At 38.5% G+C, this 26,049-nt stretch overlaps 1 protein-coding gene across 2 annotated transcripts in view; it reads right to left on the reverse strand.

Moving 5' to 3' along the window:
- The window catches only part of GPAM (glycerol-3-phosphate acyltransferase, mitochondrial), a 74,031-nt gene that overhangs the window by 12,289 nt on the left and 35,693 nt on the right, over window positions 1-26,049 (reverse strand). Inside the window, exons 1-13 of one of the 2 annotated variants that reach the window (XM_049855588.1) lie at window positions 23,588-23,712; window positions 21,444-21,574; window positions 20,091-20,213; window positions 17,696-17,769; window positions 14,896-15,009; window positions 13,520-13,666; window positions 12,812-12,908; window positions 11,870-12,006; window positions 9,051-9,150; window positions 8,526-8,738; window positions 2,143-2,256; window positions 1,428-1,513; window positions 510-625 (exon numbers count right to left, since the gene is read on the reverse strand). In XM_049855588.1, the coding sequence (XP_049711545.1) occupies window positions 510-625; window positions 1,428-1,513; window positions 2,143-2,256; window positions 8,526-8,738; window positions 9,051-9,150; window positions 11,870-12,006; window positions 12,812-12,908; window positions 13,520-13,666; window positions 14,896-15,009; window positions 17,696-17,769; window positions 20,091-20,213; window positions 21,444-21,545 (1,423 nt within the window). In that variant the 5' untranslated portion in view covers window positions 21,546-21,574; window positions 23,588-23,712. Of the gene's footprint in view, window positions 1-509; window positions 626-1,427; window positions 1,514-2,142; window positions 2,257-8,525; window positions 8,739-9,050; window positions 9,151-11,869; window positions 12,007-12,811; window positions 12,909-13,519; window positions 13,667-14,895; window positions 15,010-17,695; window positions 17,770-20,090; window positions 20,214-21,443; window positions 21,575-23,587; window positions 23,713-26,049 lie in introns of those variants that run through there. The other variant, XM_049855589.1, reaches the window with a different exon arrangement.

Consider the following 26,049-nt stretch of genomic DNA (forward strand, 5'->3'; position numbering starts at 1 on the left):
ATTTGTATGCAACTCTCCCGCTGACAAGAGCATAGCTCTTTGAGTGCAAAGTCATTAATTATTCAATTTTTTTTTCCTACAGCTGAAACAAAGTTTAATACGTATTAGCCACTCAATGTTTGCTAAATAAAAATAAGCCTGGGATTAGAAGAGAAAGTATTAGATATTGTAATACTAGTTCAAAGAAACAGATTCATGAGCAAAAAAGGCAACAAATCATTTTGACAATACCCTTTAAAAAAAAATTTTTTTTTAAGTCTTTTTTAAGCACAAGAACTACTACTACATGAGCACCTACTCAATGTCAGGGACCATGTGTGATGCTTTACTCATATCATCTCAAACCTCCACAACATCATCTTTTTTCCTAATAACTACATATCACCACCCAGGTATTAGGTGATAGAACCAGAAATTGAACCCAACCTTGCAGATCCCAAAACCTGTATGGTTTGCATCGCACCATGCCAAATCTGAACTGCAGAATTAGCGTTTGCTATTCAACTTACTAAATAGGATGTGCTCAGCCAGATTTGCAATCAACCTCCTTCGAAACAATTCCTTTGTTGCATTTCTGGAATCATTAATGGACGTGTTTGTACCTTCTTCAGCAGCACCATTGAGTCTGAAAAGTTTTTTAAAAAAAATCAGGCTTCTACAAACCACACTCTTACAAATCAAACTATATGAGACTAATATATAAATGCTATACATACTTTTCTTTTTTATATATACATACTTTTGTTTAGAACTACCACATGTTTTAAATTTAAACCATGAATAGATTATTTCTATGTGTGTGTGTGTGTGTGTATGTGTGTGTTTTCTCTCCATAATATATTTTATTTTGCTTAACATGTTCTCCTGGCTCTAACTTTCTAAATAACATTTAAAAAACATATTATTTAGTATGAATAAATAGTTTTTGTACATTTAAAATCCACTAGCAGAAAGAATGTATAAAACAAGATACTTTTTAAGATACTTCCAAAAATTCAACACTTACACGTATCACATATTAAAGGGTTTAATATTCAATGTCTCTACTAAATCAATTTGAATTCTGAGAAATTCAAATAACAAGGCTTTTTTACATGTTGCATTTATATATAACATGCATAATCTAAGTTCCTACCAAAAGCAGTTCAAACTTCAAAAGTATAAATAAAACAAGAACTCCTACATGATTAACATAAAAAAACTGCATAATAACAAATAACGAAAGACCTCCAAACTAACATGAAAACAAGTAATTTCAATACCCTTTGAGACAAAAAAATTATTCAAGTGCAGAAGTGAAAACATGACACGCATGTTTTTGTAAAGTGGATCTTAGTAAAGTATATCTATTTCTCTATGCAATGCAAAAAAAAAAAAACACAAATATTTGGTAGTATAGCTAGGTATAAAAATTTCTGTAAGCCTACCTTGAAGGAAGTATAGCTGGTAACAATGCTTGCTCCATAGAAAGTGGAGCAGACACAGGTTTCTGACTTTGGCTTTCCAAATATTCCTGGGGAAAAAAAAAAAATTTCAACGTTATCATTCATTCTCACTTTCCTATTAACAGAAAAATATTATTTAATCTTCAAAAAGTAAAAAAGGAGTTGTTTATAAAATGAGATATTTTTATGGAGCATAAGAAGTGGTTTTCTGTATCCTAAAGCTAACTTTAAAAAAAGTCAAATATGATTCACACAATGTTATTAAGCATACAATCTAAGAACTATGATACAAATAACAGGATAGAGTATCATTCTAGGTTGTCAATTTTACCCAAAGCTTTTAGGGCAAGTGTTTTGAGAAATTTTCCCTAAAACCAATTTTAAAACACAATATGAAACACCTATATATATTATAAAGAAAAAATTAAAACTCCCATGATTTTAAAAATAAAATAGCAAGAAATGTTGGGCCTAACACCTCCCAAGGACGGACAGTCACTCTTCTTTGTCAATTGTCATACTTCAAAGGAAAAATTTAGGAAGCACTGCTCTTGTCAGAGTCCTCATTTCATGGGAGAAGAGAGAGGGGCCCCAGATCACAAAGAAAGGTGGTATTAGAGGCCGAACTGGAGCCCAAGACTCCTAACTCAACATCAATGCTTTCACATGGTTTTGTTTCATTTCAACAGGTACTCACCTTTAAGGAAAATGGCTGTGCAAAATCCACTCTGACACAGCCATAGTTTTTTCGTAACATTCTAATAACACCTCTTGCTACACTCCAAAGGCTCTCATTCTTCTTAGGTTTGCCCTAAAACCAGATTTTGAAAGAATAACACAATGAGAAATAAAGTTCACATATATGCAAGGATTATGTCATCCAAAGAATTTTTTTTTTTTAATAGAAATGGAAGGCTCATCTTGAGAAAGATGACATTAAACACCCTGCTTAAAAAACAACTGGGTAATAGAAGAAATCAAAGATGCAATAAAAAAATTCCTAGAATCAAATGATAATGAAAACACATCACACCAAAACCTTTGGGACACAGCAAAGGCAGTCCTCAAAGGTCAATTTATAGCAACAGATGCACACATCAAAAAAAAAGGACAAAATCAAAACATTACCTACACAACTTGAACAAACAGAAAAAGAATATCAAAAGAAGCCCACAGCCACCAAAAGGAAATAATAAAGATCAGAGCAGAAATAAATGAAATAGAGAATGGAAAAACAATAGAAAGAATCAACAAAACCAAAAGGTGGTTCTTTGAAAGGATCAACAAAATCGACAAACCACTGGCTAAACTGACAAAAGAAAAACAGGTGAGGATGCAAAACACCCAAATAAAAAATGAAATGGGGGACATTACAACAGACCTAACAGAAATAAAAAGGATCATAACAGAGATTTATGAAAAACTATACTCCAACAAATTTGAAAACCTAGAGGAAATGGACAAATTTCTAGAGACACACTACCTACCCAAACTAATACAAAATGATGTTGAAAATCTGAACAGATCCATAACAAGAGAAGAGATGGAAAAGGTAATTAAAAAAAAAAAAAAAAAACTCCCAATCAAAAAAAACCCTGGCCCAGATAGCTTCACTGGAGAATTCTACCAGACATCCAGAGAAGAGCTTATACCAGTACTACTCAAACTATTTCAGAACATAGAAAAGGAAGCAAGACTTCCAAATTCATTCTATAAAGCCAGCATAACCCTGATACCATAACCAGGCAAAGACACCACAGAAAAAGGAAATTACAGAACAGGGGCTGTTACGAATATAGATGCAAAAAATCTCAACAAAATTCTAGCCAGTAGAATTCAGCATCATATCAAAAAAACATAACCAAGTAGGATTCATACCAGGTATACAAGGATGGTTCAACATTAGAAAATCAATCAACATACTCAACCACATAAATAAAAGGAAAGAAAAGAATCACATGATTATCTCAATCGACCCAGAAAAGGCATTCGACAAAATCCAACACCCATTCCTGATAAAAAACTCTCAATAAAATAGGTATAGAAGGGAAATTTCTCAACATAATAAAGGGTATCTATGGAAAACCAACAGCCAACATCATTCTTAATGGAGAGAGGCTGAAAACATTCCTCTTGAGAACAGAAACAAGACAAGGATGCCCTTTATCACCACTCCTACTGAACATTATATTGGAAGTCCTAGCTAAAGCAATAAGGCAGGAAACAGAAATAAAGGGCATCCAAATTGGTAATGAGAAGTTAAACTGTCTCTATTTGCAGATGATATGATTCTATACATAGAAAACCCAAAAGATTCCAGGAGAAAACTACCAGAACTAATAGAAAAATCCAGCAGAGTAGCAGGATACAAGATAAACATACAAAAATCAGTTGGATTCCCATACACCAATAAAGGGAATGATAAAAAGTAAATTAGGAAAACAATATCGTTTATAATAGCCCCCCCAAAAAATAAAATACTTGGGAATAAACCTAACCAGGGATGTAAAAGACCTATACAAAGAAAACTACAAAACAGTATTGAAAGAAACCAAAAGAGATCTACCTAAATGGAAAAACATACCATGCTCACGGTTAGGTAGACTCAACTTTGTGAAAATGACAATTCTACCCAAAGTGATTTAAAAATACAACGCAATACTGATCCAAATACCAACAACATTCTTTAAAGGGATGGAAAAACTTACTAACTTTATATGGAAAGGGAAGAAGCCCTGGATAAGTACAGCACTACTGAAGAAGAAGAATAAAGTAGGAGGATTTGCACTACCTGACCTCAGAACCTCCTACACAGCTGTGGTAGTCAAAACAGCCTGGTACTGGTACAATGACAGATACATTGACCAGTGGAACAGAATTGAGAACCCAGGTGTAAATCCATCCATCTATGGTCACCTGATCTTCAACAAGGGTCCAAAGTCCATTAAATGGGGAAAAGACAGCCTTTTTAACAAATGGTGCTGGCAAAACTGGTTGTCCATTGGCAAAAAAGTGAAACAGGACCCATACCTCACACCACATATAAAAACAAACTCAAAAAGGATCAAAGACCTAAATATAAAGACTATGAAGTTTATAGAAGAAAAAATAGGATCAATGCTAGAAGCCCTAATACATGGCATTAACAGAGTACAAACCACAACCAAAAACATACAAGCTCCAGAGGATAAGCTAGATAACTAGCATCTTCTAAAAATTAAACACTTACGTTCATCAAAATGCTTCACCAAAAGAATAAAAAGAGAACCTACTGACTGGGGGAAAAAATTTGGCTATTACAAATCAGACAAAGGTCTAATCTTTAAAATCTACAAGAAAATCCAACACTTCTACAACAAAAAGACAAATAATCTAGCTAAAAAATGGGTAAAGGAAATGAACAGACACTTCACCAAAGAAGACATTCAAGTGGCCAACAGACAATGAGGAAATGCTCAGGGTCTCTAGCCATCAGAGAAATGCAAATCAAAACCTCAGTGAGGTACCATCTCAACCCAGCATTACTGGCACGAATCAATAAAACAGAAAATAAGAAGTGTTGGAGAGGCTGCAGGGAGATCAGAACTCTTATGCACTGCTGGCGAGAATGCAAAATGATATAACCATTTTGGAAAACAATATGGCACTTCCTTAGAAAGCTAGAAATAGAAATACCATACGATCTAGCAAACCCACTCCTAAGAATATATCCTAGAGAAATAAGGTTCATCACACAAATAGACATATGCACAACCATGCTGATTACACCATTGTTCACAACAGTAAAAAGATGGGAACAACCTAGATGTCCATCAACGGATGAATGGATAAACAAACTGGTACATACACACAATGGAGTATTACACAATGATAAAGAACAATGATGAATCTGTGAAGAATCTCATAACATGGATGAATCTGGAGGGCATTAAGCTAAGTGAAATAAGTCAATCACAAAAGGACTGCATGAAGCCACTACTGTAAAAACTCATGAAAAACTTTACATACAAAAAGAAACAAGCTTTGATGGTTAGAGGGATGGGAGGAGGGGAATGGAAAAACACTTAATAGACAATTGGTAACTTTGGTGAAGGGTAAGACAGTACACAATACTGGGGAAGCCAGGACAACCTGTACAAGGCAAGGTCATGGTAGCTGCATAGACACATCCAAACTCCCTGAGGGACCGAACTGCTGGGCTAAGGGCTGTGGGCACAGTCTCGAGGAACATCTAGCTCAATTGGCATAACATAGTTTATAAAGAAAATGTTCTACATTCTACTTTGGTGAGTAGCATCTGGGATCTTAAAATCCTGTGAGCAGCCATTTAGGATACTTCACTGGTCTTACTCCTTCCAGAGCAAGGAAGAATGAAGAAAACTAAAGACAAAAGGGAAGTTTTAGTCCAAAGGACTAATGGACCACATCCACCACAGCCTCCACTACACTGAGTCCAGAACAACTAGATGGTGCCCAGCTACCACCACTGACTGCTCTGACAGGGATCACAATAGAGGGTCCTGGACAGAGCTGGAGAAAAATGTAGAATAGAATTCTAACTCAAAAAGAAAGACCAGACTTGCTGGAGTGACAGAGACTGGAGAAACCTTCAAAGTATGGCCTCCAGACACCCTTTCAGTTCAGTAATGAGGTCACTCCTGAGGTTCACCCTTCAGCCAAAGATTGAACAGGCCCATGGAACAAAACAAGACTAAAGGGGCACACCAGCCCTGGGGCAGGGACTGGAAGGCAGGAAGGAACAGGAAAGCTGGTAACAGGGAATCCTGGGTTGAGAAGGGAGAGTGTTGGCATGTCATGGGGTTGTTAACCAGTGTCATACAACCATGTGTGTACTAACTGATAAGAAACTAGTTTGTTCTGTAAACCTTCATCTAAAGTTCAATAAAAAATAAATAAATTTATGCAAGCATAAAAAAAGACAACATTAAATAAAAAAAGAAAAGTACTCATTAACCGAGACTTGTCAAAAAATGTTTAGCATTAGAAGACGCTAATGATGCTAAAATATGCAACCATGTCACTGGGAGAATTCACTCACTGAAAAACAAAACATTTAACATTAATTCATTTAGCATGATGTTTACATAATTCAAAAAATTATAACTGCAACTAGTGAAGGATAAAATCATAGAACAGGCTGAAATGCTCTTCTGCAGTTGTCAGATAAAAATAAAATGTAGTCCAAAAGGTTTGATAATCACCAGAGTCCAAACACCTAACATTAGGCAACTGAATGGCAAACCCAGCCTCAGAGTGACTTCTGAGCTGGTTATTCCGTTTAATAAACATTTACTGAGTATTTAATATATGTAAGGCACAATGATAGGCCTTACATTGAATACAAAGGCTAGGATATGGACTCTTGAGACACAGTCAGGGTGAGTGGGGTACACGTAAGGGACAGACACATATCACAAAAGGAGAAGAGTGCCAAGTTTCACAAGGAGATAGAGATGATAACCCAGGTTTACCACTCAATTCTTAAAGCCACCAATTGCCCAGTGTCCTTGACCATCGGACAGGTTTGGGGCAATAAGCCTCAAATAAATACCCAGCCCAAGATTTCCACACTAAATAGGTCAAAACAAAATTCCTCTGAAACTATCATACTGCTGCTAGTAGGAGAGGTAAGTTAGTACAACCATTTTGGAAAACAGTTCGGCAGTACCTACTAAACCTGAACATATATATACATTATGATCCCATCAATTCCACTACTAGGTATATACCCAACCAAATGCATTCATATGGTCAGCAAGAGACATGTATAAGAACAATCACAGCCAATACTGGGAGCAAGTGAAAATTTTCTTAAGAGCAAGGTAGATAAATCGTGGTATATTTATACATTGGAATCTTATGCAGTTGTAAGAAAGAACAAGCTACAACTATATGCAACGACATAGATGAATCTCATAAGCATCTTGAGCAACAGAAGCCAGACACAGAAAGAACACATACTACATTATTTCATTTCTCTAAAGTTCAAAAACAGACAAAACGAATCCATTCAGTTAGAAATCAAGCTAAAGTGGTTACCCTTGAAGGGATGGGGGTTGGGGTGGGGGGCAGGTACAAAGGGGGATTCTAGGGTCCTGGTAACACTGTTCCTTGATCTGGGTGCTAATTAATTACATGGATGTGTTCACTCTGTGAACATTCAAGCTACCTGCTTATGATCTGTGCACTCTTCTGTACCTATTATATTTCAATAAAAAAATTACTAAAAAGTAACTGCCACTCCTCAAATTAATTTGTGGTTGCTTTGCCGACATGATCCCACCAGTTCTTCAGGCATAATTTAAAATCTGCATGTAAACAATAAGCCCTGGAAAACAAAAATCACATATAACCACTCATTATAGATACAGCAGGAGCTCTGGTGGTGCAGTGGTTAAGAGCTACGGCAGCTAACCAAAAGGTCAGAAGTTCAAATCTTCCAGTCACTTCTTAGAAACGCTACTGGGCAGCTCTACTCTGTCTTATAGGGTCACTATGAGTTGGAATTGACTCAATGGCAATGGGTTTATAGATACAGTAACTCAGTAGACAGTGTGCATCCATTTCCCAATCCCATGACCAAGACCAGCACTGATAAATCTAATCATGTCCCTTCCTCCAAAAGGAGCGCTGGTGGTGCAGGGGTCAAGCACTCAGCTGCTAACCAAGAGGTTGGTGGTTCGAGCCCACCAGTGGCTCCATGGGAGAAAGGTGTAGCAGTCCGCTTTTATAAAGATTTACAGCCTTGGAAACCCTCTGGGGCAGTTCTCCATCCTATAGGGTACTATGAGTTGGAATCAACTCAATAGCAATGGGTTTGGTTTTGGGTTTGGTTTTGGGGGCCCCATCTCCAAGTGCAGGAAAGCACCATGTTAGCACTACCAATCAGGTTGACATATGAGATGAAAGCCACTCACCAGGCCCACCCTACCATGTTTCATACAGGGCCTTAAACTTAGGAAGAACCAAAAACATAATCTTAATTAATTCTGAAGGTACTGATCTAAAAGCAAAAGACTTGAAAAGCAAAGAAGACGTTTACGTAGTCAGTCCTCTTACCAGTTGTTCGCCATTGTAGTGACCTTCGATAATACGATCGTAGGAGATTCCAACAGGTATTATCAAGATGTCTGGGATGGTATTGGTAGACAGAGTATCTACCACAACTGACAAAAGGCCTGCCCGAGCACAGGAGGTTTTTCCACTCCTAGAGCGTGTGCCTTCCAGGAAAATCTCCAAGAATTGCTGCTGTCGGAGTAGTTCAACTATATGCTGGAATATAAGGGAAAAGCAAACGATGAATTTAAAACCACTCAACTTAGAATGAGCTCGGCAAAATGAAACACTAAAAACAAAACTATGATTTCAACACTGACAGAACATTTTACTCACAAAAATAATAACAAGGCAGCTCATCCAATGCTCTTTTAGTTATTACAAAGAATAGTCATCAAACCCACATCTAAGCAATAATTACTCAGATAACAAACAGGTTTTTTTAAAATATCAACTCAATCAAGTCCCTTTTTTTCCTTTCCTCTGTGGTAACACAATGGCTTAAGAATAATTAGAGAGTGTACATACGCCATGAAGCAACGCCCTATAGAGAACATCCTTCCGTCCATCTGGTGTTTCATCCAGCCTCCGTCGGATGAAAAAGCCCCCAAGTTTATGTATCAAGGTACTGTCAATTCAAGAACGCATGAATTATTTACAAAGAAAAAACGTAAAAAGAGTACTAAAAATCCAAGTTACCCTAAAATATTTGCCATTTGGATATAAGCCACAAGTGTTGTTTGGGCTGCTGAGTAAAAATGTGAACATTCTTCCATTTTCCATATTATTGACATGTTTCTGCCATTTTCATTATTCACTGACCTTTAGAACGTCACTGCGTATCATGAAGCTCTACTAAATCTGTTCCAACTCAAAAGGAGGCTGTCTGCATGATATGTCACCTCACCAAGGTGATGGTAGAGATTCTAAAGGATTATGGAGTCCTGCTAAATTTTAAAGCCCTATCCTTACACATTCTGAAGTTTGTTCCATGGCACGTTTACTACAAAATGAATGTGATGTTACAAAAGCTTCTCCAGGAAAAATTTTTGAAGTAACGATAGCTTAGACAGTGCCCCTGTGAGGCAAGGAGAATGTTATCTAACTGAAACCCAGCACAACCACCTTTCCAAAACATGGAACAACACTGTGCTTAATTTACACATACATAGGAATTAAACGAATTTCCCAACATCATGTCTCTTTCTACAGCACTTATGAATACCGAAATCAAGTTGAAATTTTCTTATACTTAAACTAAACATTTAAACTCACAGCTTCCTCTTATTTTCAAACAGAGTGATACTAATGTGTACATTTTGGTATGGGGTCACCATGAGTCAGGGTCAACTCAAAGGCAACTGGTTTTTACAGTTAGTATAAGAAGGTCACGGTAAGATGCCTGCAATGCTTGATACCACTCTTTGAAAGTTAAACCCTACAGAATGAATTCATAATGAATGAGATGAGACATTCACACACACACACACACACACACAAAAACCCACCCTGAGAAGTGGTTTGTGAATGTGCAGACTGGCAGGTAACAAAAGAATGCTGCAAATAAATAGGCCAGGCTATCTGTACTCTGTCATGTCTGAAGGAATGATGGAGCTAAGCAATGACTGCCATGGAGTTCAGAAAAAGGGGAGTCGGATTGTAAGAAATTGTCAGTGTTTATTAAGCGCTTCCAAGAGACCCGAGCTGGAGACCAAGTCAAGACAGAATGAGTATATGAATTATTCTGATTACAAGAGACAAACTATTATGGGACAAAGCTTCTCTAGAGCTTCATTCTAAATCCATGGCTACCAACAACTTTCTGATAAGTAATTCTGCTTCTCAGGTCCTTTGATATTGAGAAGAGGTGCCCTTGATAGCAAAGACAGATATTCTAGTCCCTGGAAGAGCATGTATCTTCTGAAGAGCTGTATCACACTGTATCATATAGCTGATTGTTTTTTGTCTATATTTCACTAGATTATAAACTATTTGAAGGCAAGGATTATGTATCTCGTTCACCCTCGCCTAAAGCACAGCTGGATAAGTATCAGTTGACTGCATGAACAAATGGAATCTCTTCAGTCAACCACATGAATCTAGCTAGCTACAGATCTTTGAGTAAAGGGATTAGGAAGGAGCTCCTCAAACTTTGAAGACCAGGCTTCATAGCATGACTGCTCTCTGGTGAGGCCTTCTCGGCACAGTCTGCCAGCCCACTTCCTTCGCCAAACTCTCTCCAGATTCATCCTCCCCTCATTCTCTATTCACAGAGCTGACTTAGAGATGCTTTGTGATTTCAAGTTTGCAACTTTAATTTCTCAAACCTCCTAAACCTAAACCTACTCCTCATCAATTCCTCATTGGGGGCCTTACTATCTACCCAGTTTCCTAGACGAAAACACCTGAGAGTTTTCCTCCCTCCTCCTCCTCCTTCTCTGTTAGTCCCACATCTGGACTACACCTTAGTCTTATTAATTCAACTTACTAAGTAATTTTTCAAATCTCTCCCCTTCTCTCCAAGGTTATAACTCTATGTCTTTAATATTAGCATTCATTATCTTTTGCCTGAACTATTGCAATAGAGTCAAAATTGATCCAAGTCCCTCTAATTCAGAATGATCTTTCAAAATGCAAATCTGAACATGTCACTCCCCAAGTAAGGACAGACTCTAAACTTTTGGTTTAGAAACTCAAAACAAAATCAAAATTCTTGTTTTGATCCAGCTCTCACCACCTGTGTAGTCTCTGTTTCCTGCCTCTGGCCCTTCCTAATGCAGCCTCCATTCTATCCTTACTGAATCATCTACCATTTCCCAACCATACCAGGCTCTTATACCTCCATGCCCTTGCACATACTTCCTCCTCTGTGTGGAATGCACAACACTCTCCTAAAAACCCCTTGCATAGTATATTGCAATTATTACATGTTTCTAACGCTACTAAATTATGAGATCAAAGATAGAGGTATGTTAATTCTTACTTTATATCACCATCACCACCCCACCTCATCGCTACCCCCAACTCCACCTCCCCAGAAGTGCCTGGTACAGTAATTTGCTATCTTGCCTTCCTAACTGCCTTTTATACATTTGATCAACATTGCCTATAAAGTTTAAATATTCACAGTTCAACAAGTATCTCATTTAAAACACATAAGCAATGGTGATAGTCTTAGTACTTTTTTTTTCCAAATTTTTGCACAATAAACATGTATTACTTTTATAAGAGAAAAAAGGCTGATGCCCTCTTTACAATAGCATGTGTCAAAACTATAATGAGAAAATAACAAAAATTTAAAACACGATCTTTTTCATATCTTAAATTTCAAAATAAGCTGATCTTACCTGAAGATAGGAATGTTGAGATTATTGCCTGAAGCAATGTATGGTGCTTTGATGTTGTAGCAGAAAAGAATGAAAGTGAGCAGTAGATAGTCAATATGGGATCTATGAACTGGTAGAAATATAAGCGGCAAATTCATCTAGTAGAGGGAAAAATGCCAAATTTAAAATTCAAATGTAAAAATTAATCACACTTTGAAACTTGATATTCAGTTAGAATCATTCAAAAAAACCAAAAAACCAAACCCGCTGCCGTCATATTGACACCCACTCATAGCAACCCTATAGGACAGAGTAGAACTGTCCCATAGGGTTTCCAAGAAGGAGCCGGTGGATTTAAACTGCCAACCTTTCGGTTAGTGGTCGTAGCTCTTAACCACTGCGCCACTAGGGCCCCTACAATCACTCAAACACTGGCTAATCAGTAACTCATTCTTTAAAAACATTTCCCAGTAATATGAACTTCTTTAAATTTAATACTTAACTAGCTAAAACAAAATGAAACAAACAAAAAATAAACAAGAGTTGGGGAGAGAGGAAGGGTAATCAAGAGAAGACCCTCAGTGTCTTCTGGGAGGCAGACCTAAACATGCAAAAAGAACACAGGTTTTGGAGTCAGGCTAGAAAGTACTTATTAGGTGTGAACTGATATAATTTCTTTATTCACCTGAGCCTCTGTTTCCTCCTCTATAAAATACAGACAGTTCACCTAGTTTTCAAGGTGGCTGCAAAGCAGCTTAAAAGGAGTCCTGAATAGTGCTGGTAGTCCTCCTTCACCCCGCTGCTCTTCCCCAAAACACAGCCACTGCAGTTATGGCAAATGGGGAAAACCTTCCAAATGGGTTGAAATGCACAACGGTACACGAGAGAACATTTCCAAAAGATCCATAATATCATACTACCAACGTGAGGAAAGCGGAATGACAGAGTCACAGAAATTCTTGCCTCGGTTGCTGCTTTAACCATCTCGAGTTGACCTTTGTGGATTTGAATGTTCCAAAAGAAGCTGTTGAAGAGTTTTAGCAGCACCCACCCAGTCAGTCTGAAAGAAATGAAACATTTTTTCAAATGTGTATTTATATATTTGACTTACATTTCTTGAATCTGAAATCTAAAAGTGCTTGTAAATGACTCCGTGTGTGTGTGCGTGTGTATGTGTGCACGCACTCACACAGCGTGTTTGTGTTTGTATGTGTCTCCACTGTGCAATTAAAAAGCTGACTTTATGTATATTCCATTTATATGGTTTTTTTTTATTTGGGACTAAAATCTTACCTTTCACTCTAATAGCACACTTTATACCTCAGAAGGAAATGAACAAGTGAATACATAGAATACATAGAAACAATGTGCTTTAGGATATGGATAAATAAAACTTGGCTCACAGCTAGCCCCTTAGAGCAGATGTCCACAGGAACACAATGGCTGCTATCATCAGTTAACAGAGATTGAGGCTCTGTAAAGCCTACCCCAGTGCTATTTTATGTAGAAGTTGAATAAGAATAAAATGGGGAATTGGTTTTGACATCGGAATGTTAAAACATTTTTGGGGCAAAGAACACTGTGATAGGAAAGGAACTTCCAATGGCTCAGTCCTATTTGCTCAGAACAGGATGGCTCTTGTTGAAAGCTTTTTGCCTTGCCTTTTAATACCTGATCATTGCTGGGGAGACGGTGGCAACCATTTCCTGAAGGATCCTTTTGGCTTTCTTTCTCACTTTACTGATGGCTTTTGATTGTTGCTGAGCAGAACCATCAGGATTTAATTCAGCAGCCACTTCTGCAATTGCCTCTTGAACTCTGATTCGAAACGGAAAGATAAACAGTATAATTATTTCTATGCCACATTCTGTATTCAGTGTTTTTTAAAATACAGCTATAAATCACAAAACAAAATATACCTTCCCTTTAATTTGTGATAATATGAAAGAATGAGCTTCGAGTTAAAAGTGCTTTTTCTAGTAAATATTAGGGATATCGTATTCCTAAATCAATGAACCCCTGAGGAATCTGGGAAGCAGACTTAAGAATTTAATTCAAATTCCCTGGGAGACAACTATGTGCAAGGGACCCATGCCGTGAGGGACACAAAGTGGCACTTCAGCAGAAGAGAGAAAGAGAAAGATTACCCCTTTAAGCATATAACTCAGAAGTGTTCAAAGCCCACTGCCAAAGTGTGTGTTGTTTTTTTTTTCTTTTGAAGACCTCATTTATTTTTCATTTACATTGTGACTCCATCAAAAGAACTACAGGTAACGCTTTCTAGGAGGAATCAAACTAGGACGTAAATATTTACAAATGTTTTCCAAATCAAACCAGTAATTTAAAAAAGGCACAACTCAAAACAGCACAGAACAATAAACAGTGAGGAAAAAGGGAAGGTTTAATCCAGTTTTGTATCTGCCACCTGACTGAGGGAAGAAAGTGTAAGGTTAAACCTTCTTAAACCAGTTCTAACATTCCAGCTAAAAGGCAAAATATCTGGATGGAATGAAACATATTTGAAGGTTTTTTACCAAGTAAGAAGCATATGTAGTAATCCAAGGGAGTTTCAAATAACTGCGTTTTCCTCCTCTGTTGCTCCTGATTTTAGACTAGTAAAGTACAGCAAAACTCCACATAGCTGATACTTCATTACTACAGCAAGACAGGCTCTACGGGACACTGACATCCCCCAAGCCTATCCCTTGGATAGCATTTATTTCAATCCCAGCATTCGTATTACAGAAAACTTAACCAAGAACTCTGGAAATACGTGTATCTCTGAATTCCATCTTGCTTTTTGTGTTAGAAACGTATTCAATTATTAATCCATAAGACAAGGCTGCTATTCCCACATGGCCCTGTTCACCAAAGCCATCTGTTCTCCTCTCTTTCCTGTGGAGCTTCACATTTAACACTTAGAAATGCAAATATCTCTTGAGACAGAGTCCCAGAGAAATTAGAAGTTAATAAAGGGAACCTCCCCTCACCATCCATCTACCATCATTCCTGCCACCTCCCCTTTACAACAGCATCCTGATCCTTACCTGCTGCTGTTCAGGACATTTTCACTCACATTAGTGGCAAACATGCCCTGATGGACATCTCGCTCTTGAACAAAAAGCACATAAGAAAGACGTCTTGCAAGCCATCCTCGGTGCCTGCAACATGAAAATGCTTTAGCAAAGTACTCTAGGAACACCAAAACAAGTTGTGTAAATGATACAGTGGTTTCCCTCCCATAAGACAACACCTAATTTCATCTATTGCTGAGATTTAGGGTTCTGTTATAGCAAATCCTCCCTCCTAGTAGCCCAGGACACTGTTCATGGTTTTACTCATAATTTCTTTCCTGTACTCTCAGCTAAATCTCAACTTGGGATTTGTGTGTTAGTGCTGAACAGTGTTGCTTCACCAAATAATAGCCCTAATATAAAAACAAAAGAAATGATGAGATCCAACTTTATTAACACAGTGAAAAAGGCAAATACATTGAAAGTCGTGGGCTATAAAAAGACAAATTTTAGAAATCTTTTCCTAGCACGAAGGCCTAAGTTTCCTATTATTAAAAAAAAAAATGATCATTGACCCTCAAATTCTCGATCAATTGAGGGAAGTCCAGGATAACTGCCCTGTGGTCTGGATATTTGTAGTCTGGCTTCATGAAGCCACAGGTTCTTTCTTTTTTTTTCACATATTCAACATACCTAAGGGACAGCATATTCCCTTTGCGACAGCAGCTATGTGGTGTTTTGAGAAACCTGGGTAGGGGTATGGTGTGAGGCTGGGAGGCAGATCTCAGAATAAGAATGCTCCAAGCCTTCACTGTGCAATGATTTGAAACCACATGTAATAATTATATAATGCTTCATTATCATTTCCCTCATAATGACATACTCATAAACAGTTGAAGATTTCAAATAAAAATTCATTAATGCTGAAAAGATCCAAAAGCCCTCTACTGAGGAAGTGTTTATCAATCACTTGCTCTTTTATCTCTCCTTCATGCTCTTTTTCTTCTTCTTATCTCAATCCTTTGAAAACTTGGCCCAATATCTTAAGCATTTGATTCTAAACTCTTCCTTCAGTGAACATGTTCAGAATGATTATTGGAATGTACAAAGTCCAAGCTCTTCATAAAATCCCTTTGGAATAGAAGACTGAAAGAATATGTGTGTGTGTGTGTGTGTGTGTAAATGTTTAGGCTTTGCCTCATGTAACACATAGAAGGGCCAAATAAGCAACTCAACTGCAGACTGCAACAGGCAGCTTACTGCATCGCACAGAAGTTTCATATTGCCTAGTTAGTGTATCACATGCTATTTTTTTTAACTGTCTCCAATTGAGGACAACAAATAATCCCTTTGGCTTTTATATGTAAAATATCTATTTACACAAAGAAGGAGAGACTTTATGAGATGCTTTTTCTTAGGATCTTAATCATGGGAACTGAGAAAAAGAAGGAAAAAATATAAAAAAATCAATGAACCACAGTCTCTTCTTTGTCCCTTAAACTTAAAACACAAAGTGAAAGACAAAGGCAGCCTAGAAATAGGAAAAACTATATCCCTTGACTTTAGTTATATAAAAACCAAAGCAAGTTAACTAATACATATACACAGGTATTATAATATTTATTTATGACCTTACATCAACAAAATAAGGAGCCCCGGTGGTGCAAATGGTTAAGCACTTAGCTGGTAAGTGAAGGGTCGGTGGTTCAAACCCACCCAGCTGCTCAGTGGAAAAAAGACCTGGCGATCTGCTTCAGTAAAGATTACAGCCAAGAAAACCCTAGGGGAAGTTCTAATCTGTAACATGGGATCATAATGAGTGGAAAACGATTTGATGGCACCTGACAACAACAACATCCTTGAAACATGAGAGGTAATATCTGAAAGGGTTCAAATTTAAGTATTTGACTTCTGATCCATTTTTCAGAGAATTTCAAGTATTTTTCATCATATTAGCCTACTCTTTGCCTCCTGCAAGCATCTACTTTTAGAATTATAAGGACTGGTAGCATTTTTGGTTGCTGCTTCCCTCTTGCCACATAGACACGAACACAACCTTTCTACCCTCCTTCCCTATGCTTTTTCTCAATTCACAGAACAAAGCTCCTTTTCTCTAATTCTGGAGCCTACCAGCCTTTCCTCACATGCTGGAAATTTAGAAGTAGGAATTCTAAGAAAGTCTTAAGCAAGTAATAAGTTAAAGCATGTTTGTTCGATAGAGGGAAATATTTTTTAATACCCTATGGATTAACCCCCCCAAAAAACAAACCCCATCGAGTGGATTCCAGCTCATAGCAATTCTTCAGGACAGAGTAGAGCTGCACCATAGGGTTTCCGAGGAGAGCCTGATGGATTCAAACTGCCAACCTTTTGGTTAGCAGCCAAGCTCTTAACCACTGTGCCACCAGGGCTCTACCCTACATTTTCAAAAATAAATAAATAACCCACTGCTGGTGAGTCAATTAAATCAGTTATAAATTTCAAATATAAAACAGCCATGATGGGTCATAAGACATTCAAACCCATGCCTCTCTTCACACAAATCTTTATCACACTTTGACACATATCAGACACAAAATCAATATATGAATAAATTAAAGCTGTGACATCTACACCATTATGAAAGTATGTATTAAATAATTACATCAGTGATAATAGTAATAGGCCCCTCAGGATGTTACTGTTCTTTACAATTTTCAGATAAAGTCTCTTGTGTCAGAAGGTTATATCCTGTTAACTTGTAAGACATAAAAGAGATTCATCTTCGAGAGTGTTGACTGTTATGCAGTATTTCTTCTGCGATTTACTAAAAGTATAAGAAACATCTTTTTACCTTGTGTGAGTTTCATTGATGTAAATAACATTCCGCAAACCCAACGATGGGATACTGGGGTTGAAGAATTTCTCCTATATAAAACAAAATAAATGTAGACATAAATATACAATGGTATTAGTGGTGAAGAGCTAACATTACCATTTTGAAATGACTTAAAATTCAAACATAAAAGTTCAGCATTGCTCCATAAACCTAAGCAATAAGGAAAAATTATTTTATTGAAAAGTACTGTTTAGCCTTCCACGAAGGTCACAAACTCAAAATTAATCCTTAAACCTTGCAAAGGAAATAGTGTCTCTCCGCTTCCAACCCTTTACCCCACCCTGAAAGACCTGAAGCTCCAGGTAGCGTAAGTCATTGACAGGAATACTGGAGATTTTAGTGTTCCCGAAACGCTAGGTACTATGCTAAGAACCATGCAGTTATTGCAAGATTACCAACCCTCCAATAATCCTAACACATAAGAATTATTAGCCCCATTTTAAAGATAAGAAAACAGAGGCTAGCCAGGGTTCAGGATTCAATCCCAGATCTTGCTCCAAAGAGTCTGCTCTTTTCATTCCCTAAAATGACTGCCCACTTAATGAGAAAATATATGGCTAAAGGTCACCCTCTTTCCACATAACCTTGAAAGACAGAAAGTCTACAGCTTTGTCGATGTGGGCAAAAGGTAAAATTGCCACAAATAAATGCTGAGAAAGCATAATGTGCCCTCAACTAAAGATGTAAAAATACTTAAGTGAAATCTCTTTAAAGAAGAAAAAAATAGGATTTCAGAGAAAAGGTAGCAAATATCAAAAGTTACTATAAGAATATTTTCAAGTAAAAATTATTTTAAATGAACAGCCACTGAAGCAATTCAAGACCAAATTCAGCTTCACCAGGCACTACGTTTAGGCAAAAATCAGTTATCTGTTATACTAACCACCTATTTCACGTCAAACCAGAACCACCACCAAATAATTTCTTATACTCTCTTCTGACTCAAGAAGAACACATTATAGTTAATGTATTGTTTTGGTCTTTTAAACATTCAAAATTAGAATTGGATAAAAGGCCAGATCTACAAAGAAAAGCCACATGACCTTCTATCTAAATATTTATTTCCACTGGCCTTTTCATCTCAACCGGCCTTGCTCCTAGACTACAAATTTCCATGATCCTCCAATTCTACCAAATTCTTGTAAGAAGGCACTTATGATTTTTAAGAAACTATATTTATATCAAGACATTCTTGCGCAGACCTGATCATTTAACATAAACTGCCTGGATTCCACACAAATCTCTCCCATGTTAGCAAATCCCTTCATACCAGAGTAAGAATTCTGCCTCCTGCCAAGCCAAACCTGAGTTGAAAACTGACACAGTGCAGTTAGCTATTCTCACAGGTTACAGGCAACCTCTATAAATGACAGGCACTTAAAAATGGCGGAATTTCTATGTCCTATTAACCAGCCCATTCCACAGAGATCTTTATGTCCAGGTGTACCTTTTAAAAGGCAACTCCACTGCCTTGAAACAAAGCCTCATTAGATTCTACAATCCTGTCCTAACTCATTCCTCTCCTCAACTGCCATCAAAAGCATACTCATCATCCAATAAAACCAAAACCCACTGCCATCGAGTCAATTCTGACTCAGAGTGACCCTACAGGACAGAGTAGAACTGCCCCATAGAGTTTCCAAGAAGCGTCAGGCAGATTCGAACTGCCGATCTCTTGGGTAGCAGCCATAGCACTTAACCACTACACCACCAGGGTTTCCCATCATCCAATAGACTTCACAAATGCCGCACTGTAACATGGAAGGTTTCACATGGCTTGTGTTTTTTCACCAAAATACGAATAACACACACACACACTCTCTCTCTCTCTCTCTCTTTCTTAAATCTTCATCCTAACATTTTAGCGTTCATTCTTCACTACCACGAAGTCAACAGACACTACCCAGGAACAGAATTTGGCAAAAGGAAGGGCAAAGCAAAGCCAACACTTTAAATGCTTATTCCATCTAGTTAGCTCCAGCTCATCTTGCTAGGATTTTAAGGTTAAATGCTGAAGTTGTGCAACATGTAGAAGTTACACGACAGGTTTCCCCCAACTCTTTGGAAGTTAACTGAAAGTATGATCTACCATCCCCCTAAAGTCATGCTAGATATAGAAAGGAACCAGAATATTACCTAGCCTCAACTACAGGACCCAGTATTTACTGAATAAATGAATGGAAACAGTAAATCAACTTTACTTGGAATATCTGGATAATAAATATAGGCCTAAATTCTAAAACTGAATTTAGTCCATTAAGGCTACACAATAACAAAGTCACACAAAGTCTGACACACATGTCACGCATTTCCCTTTGCTTATTAAAGTCAAAAGCAGTAACATTCTTACCCAGCTCTGCGGAGTGCAGGAATAACAACATCGGCCAACAAATGGCCTTTTCCGGCCCATTAGGCTTTCTTTCCATTTTAAAGTCGCAGATCTGAAGACAGTGGGTCTGAAACTATACTCACCCTAATAAACATTAAAAAAAAAAAAAAGTGTCTAAAAATGGCAAGAGTATTATATTTGTTCATTTGAATGCTGAAACTAAGAGTTTTGAAATAGAAGAGAAACATGCTACAATGTTTTCTTCTGGGAGCATAAGCATGCATGCCTCAGATGGTGAGTTTCATCCAGGTTACTCCCACTAAGATCACCACTTGGAACAAAGCCTGGCACATAAGCAAAACTTGAGCACCTAAGAAAGGTATTAGCTAGTAGTAATGGCTGCATATTCAAAGCTGCGCTCAAAAGTTTAAAAACTACATTGTAGAAGGTCAAACAGAATTGTGGCAGCAGCGCGATGAATAAATTCAAACACCAGGATTCCTGTGCTAAGGGTTACACTTGCTCCCTCTTAGATCACACACTTCCATGATAGAATGACAAAGGTCTGAGACTTTGAGCAAGTTGTTATCCTACAGCTTTAAAGATTTTACTTGAAATGAAAACCAAGGTAAATGTAAACAACATTTCTTTATCTTATCAAGACGGTTTAAAGGCTGGTGTTTAAGTAATAGCTGCACTGTCCAATTACGGTCAAACTTCTTCTTTAAACATTTTTCCCTTAACTTTGAGCTTATCAGTTGCTCAAATTCCACTGATAAAACCTCAAAAATAAGCAACACAGAAATGCCATCCTTATTTTTTATACAAAGCAGGTGGTGTCTGAGATAATACATAACACATGCCTTATAGTTGTTATGCTGATATAGGGGAAACAATACCGGAAAATGCATGTCTTTTGCACTAGATTCATACTACAATTTATTTACCATTTTTAATGTTTTTAAAATAACGTTTATTTCCATTACAAAATACATGTTTATCAAAAAATAAGAAAACTAGATACTGAGAGAAAGAACAAAAGTTTCCTCATCTCACTACCCAAAAGCAACCACTAGTAACATTCTAGGTTGTCCTCCCCCACCCCCTTACGCAAAAGTGTTTTGCTTTTTAACGTAATCACTGGATTTAAATTTTCTACCTAATTTGTTCCTTCCTAATTAACATTTTTTTAATTAACATAATATCATAAGAATTTTTAAAATCTTATTAGATGTCATACACACAGCTTCTAAGGGTTCTGTAGTTATTAACCTCTCTTTGATACTCTGTTGCAGGCAGTATTTCCACCTTCATTTGCAACATTAAAATGAATACTTTTAAGTTGAATGTTCTTAACTGTTACCTTCAACTTACCCATTCCTCACTTGTATGCTTACACCGACCAACACTGTATTCTGATGAATTTGGCAGGTAAGAAACATCTATAGTGCCAAGGGTCAGTGCAGATTCATCCATGTCTCAAAGTGTAACTCCCAAATCATGTGCTACGAAAAATGTATACCATTTAAATGAAAGATGCATTCAATGAGGTAAATCTCAAAACTCAGATTTCTGACTTCTACATTATTTTGCTCCATGATAGGATATCTAATGAACAACTGGCAGACTTTCACAATACTGTAGAGTCAAAACTGTAAAACCTGACTTTGATGGGTTTACATTGCCATACCAAAAAAAAAAAATTTTTTTTTTGTATCCTTAGGCTTTCTAAACATAGATTAAACAAACAAACCAACTATTAATCAGTCATTTGCAAGGGTACCAGTCCAAAAATCAGTCGTCTTCAAGTAGATTCCAACTCATGGCAACACCACGTGTATCGGGGTAGAACTGTGTTCCATACGGTTTTCAATGGCTGATTTTTCAGAAGTAGATTGCCAAGCCTTTCTTCTGAGGCACTTAAGGGTGGACTTCAACCTACAACCTTTCACTAAGCATCCAAGCCCATTATTGTACCACCCAGGGGAATCCAAGTATAAATAACGGTTTATTTCAAGTATACAACAAAGAATTATTTCATTTGTGTTAATAATTAAATAGTTCCTCAGAGAATTAAGTCATGTGTTTATTTAGTTAAATACATGTTACATATATGCACAAAAGTAGATCATTTAAAAAAATTATGTGTCAGGAATTTTGGGTTGTTCGTACTTTTCATTGTGAAATGGGTAAAGGCAATTTGGACAGCTCTCAAGTTTCCCACTTAAACTGAATTAAGCTCTTGACTTCCATATGCCTTAAAAGAAATAATATTTATACTTTTAATACATCCAGAAAGCTCCAAAACAAAAGCATACTATTTTGATTTAGAGCTTTTCACCATTTTCACAAAGTCTTTTCTAAGAGAAAATGTTCATTGATAGTGAGCTCCTAAAGAGAGTGGATATTAACCTAAAATGTAAAAGCTTTCTAACATCTCTGTTGTCAAACTGTTTTTTAGCTTTTGCCCCATTCTCATATGGCCTGAAATTATTCTTTCAAAACTCTGAAAGTTCATATCCAGATTAACAGCGTTCCCTGAATGGCATATTCTGATTTCTTTACAATCCCTTTATGGATCTGCAAGGAAACTGTTACAACCGGCATAACTGCACATCTTTTACTAGTTAACATACTTAACAATCTAAAGTACTAGGAGAGGGGACAGAATTGTAAAGCAAAGCACTTGGCTTGAAAGTTCTTACATATTATAAAACAAAATCTCGGCACTTCGCTATCAATTTCCAGCGTAAAATGTCCCTACAACAGAGGGAGCCCTCTGCAGCCTCAGACTATGAAGACTCAACATGGAAAGGAGGATTGGGGGAGGAGGGGAAGAAGAAAAAGACTTGTGCCGATAGGAAGTCCACGGTTGGCTCCTCCTCTTTCCCACAGGGTTTACCCAAGGTCGTAGAGTGAAAAAAAAAAAAAAGGCAGAGGAATCAGGCAGCGTGGGATGCAGATAGCCAGCTATGGGCTCTGCAAGGTACAGGAGGGTGAGCTCAGATGTCAGACAAACCCACCACCGCTTAACAGCTGCGGGAATTTGGGCAAGTTGGTTAACTTCTATGCCTAGGTTTCCCCTTTTCGAAAATGGGGATAATATGACAGATTTTTTCTCCTGGGTTGCTGGGAGAGCAGAATACATACAAAGCCCCCGGCATTGAGTCTGACACACAGTGAGCGCTCAGTCCAAGCAATGGTGACTGCTGTCTTTGGATTATACCCAGCACCAGCTGCTCTGAGCATCCCTGCTGCTTCAATGACAAAAACAATACCCTCAGAGACACGGAGCTGGGGGCGCCCCGGCCCCTTTAGGTGCTTAGGATGCATCCATGCTACTGTCTGGGCTCCCTGGGGAGTGAACAATCCCGACCCCAACTCCGCCACAAGCCCGCCCATTTCTAGGGGAGAGAGATGGGGGGCACAGCTCGGGGGCAGGGGGAAGGGGAACACGGACAGCCCCCGGCGACTTGCAAGAGTCGCACCAAGTCCTGCGGGGAAGGGTGACCACGCACCTGTCCTGGCGCTCCTGGCGCTCCCGGCACCAAGCAGCCTCCCGCAGCCCGCACCCGTTCCCACGGCTCTCACACCAGCCTCTCTCTGGCTTCAGTGGCTGCAGCTGCTCACGCTTCAAGTCTCAGCCGGGTGCCTGCTGCAATGTCGCGCCCTGATGACGCAAGCGGCGCGCTGCAGTGATACCACCTAGCGCGCCCGGAGGCTGGAGTCAGGGCGGTGTTGGCGATGGCGCTCCCGGACCGGGCCTGGGGTGGGGCCTGGGGGCCCTGGTGGTCTGGTATGAGGTGCGCACTGCGGTGGGTCTTTGTGTAGAATGTGTGCATACAAGCGAGTATCTGCGCCGCTAAGCGTAAGGTTTGCGTGTCTACACGAATGGTTCTTTGGCCTAGGCGTTGGATAACGTGAGAGAGAGAGAATGTGTGTGTGTGTGTGTGTGTGTGTGTGTGTGTGTGTGTGTGTGTGTGTGTGTGTGTCTGAGCTCTGCTCATCTGGGAGTTTGCATCTCTGCTAGGCTATGTTGGGAGTGTGTGCGTGGGCTGGCTGGGTTTATGTATATGTGTGTGGTCTGTCCTTTTTAACGAGATGTGTGAGACGGTGCGAATTTATTAGCGGGGGAGGGATTACCAATAACCACGTTGTGTAATTTCTAAAAAAGGTGGCTGAGTACCTTTTTCTTTGAGGAGGAAAATGAGGAATTAAAAGGGAGACAAATAAGGTTTGAAAGACTCTTGATTCCAACTTTTTCAACCTTCAGCCCTTAGAGTGAAGCACTGGGTTGAGAGTGGTTCTTTAAAATATGTATTATGCCATTGACAGTACCAACGGCTATCAAGAGCATTAACAATTTAGAAGGAAAAATGATAACTTTTTATAGGCAGTCAAGGGTTGGGGAATTCAAAGATGATTGAGACATAGTCCCCAGCCTCAAGACTGCCCACCAGTCCTTGTCCCTCCTGTACACACTGACCCTCACCCTGCCTATTCCAAACAAATCTTTATACATGTGCACCCCAACCAAAAAACAGCCATAGCTCCCCAGAATCCAAATGCCTTAGCCTGGCATGTGAGGTCTCCACAGATAGGACTCAACTTCTCATCCATTATTCTCCAGCAGGATCCCTTCACTTAAACCTTTCAACCTTGTCCCTAGACAAGCCATGTGCTCTTTGACTTCTAATTCTGCTCATGCCTCTCTGCCTTAAATTCCAAATTTCCTTCCTGAACTAGTTCTCTAAGGCTGCCCTAATCTCTCCAGCCCTCAATAATCACGTCTTCCTAGGAAATCTTAAAGATTTACTGCAGTACCACATCTTGAGTATTTATCAATTTGTGTCAGTCTTTCACAAGACTATAAACCCACCGATGTCAGTGACATGCCTCAGTCTCCAAGGTAACACTACAATGTCCTAATTATAGCAAGCACTCAATAAACACATGGTGAAGCTAAGGAGCAACAAGAAAAACAAGAATTCCTTTGCTTGAACTTTCTACTTCTGTATATAAATCCATCCTAAAATGCAGATGTGCCCCTCTTTTAAACAGTAGGAGTGATTAGTAGGAGCAGTTATTTGTATAAAAAGATCTTGAGTTTTCTTGAGGTTAAGGATGCTGTTTTTATTCAACCCACGCACATCAAGCCCTTTGAGCTCCAAGCACACATCTAAGTGCTCAAAGATGGTATGCTGGCTAGAATAGGATAAATTCTAATCCCAAAACATCATGAAATTTCATGAACAGATTACTGGTCTCCAACAGAGGGGAAAAGGGAGAAAACAAAGGAAAGTCTTAAGGTATGAGGTCACTGAAGAAGAGAAAGTAATAAGAAACAAAGTCTAGAGAGCATCTTAGGAGTTATAACTTAAGCCAGAATGGAATATTAGATTGTCATATGAAAAATTCTTTTGCAGGCAACTCTGATGTGACAGGCATTGCACAACAGTTACTGCACCTGATGGGGATGTAGATTGCAATGAGAGTATTTCAGATTACTAAATGAGAGTCGTTTTGGAAACAGGCAACACTCTTAGCAATCTGTTTTATAGACAGAACCACAATAATTTATAGTAATCCAGTCTAGCCAGCCAAGATGGAGCAACAGGGACTGGATTCACTGTCCTGCCCAAAACAACTTAAAAAACAGCCCAAATATCTATAACAATGATTTCAGACAATGGACGTTGGGCAGCAGTGTAGGACAGTGGTCTTTGAAGGAGGGGAAACAAATGAGCTGTGGTAGGCCCTACTATTGCCTCATCTTACTGTTTAGAGGGAGTTGCCAAGCTGCAGTATGGAAAGGTGTAACCCAAGAAAAGTTAGGCAGATTCCTTGAGTTGAGGAGATAGAACTGGAAGACCAGGGAAACCAAGGCAGCTAGAGCCAGAAGGATAGAGTTCTGCACAGGAGAAAGCCTCAAAGAGGAAGAGAAGAGCTCTGGAGATGTGTAGTAGGTCTCACTCCAGTC

This window comes from Elephas maximus, chromosome 16 (genome assembly GCF_024166365.1).
Source record: "Elephas maximus indicus isolate mEleMax1 chromosome 16, mEleMax1 primary haplotype, whole genome shotgun sequence".
NCBI lineage: Eukaryota > Metazoa > Chordata > Mammalia > Proboscidea > Elephantidae > Elephas > Elephas maximus.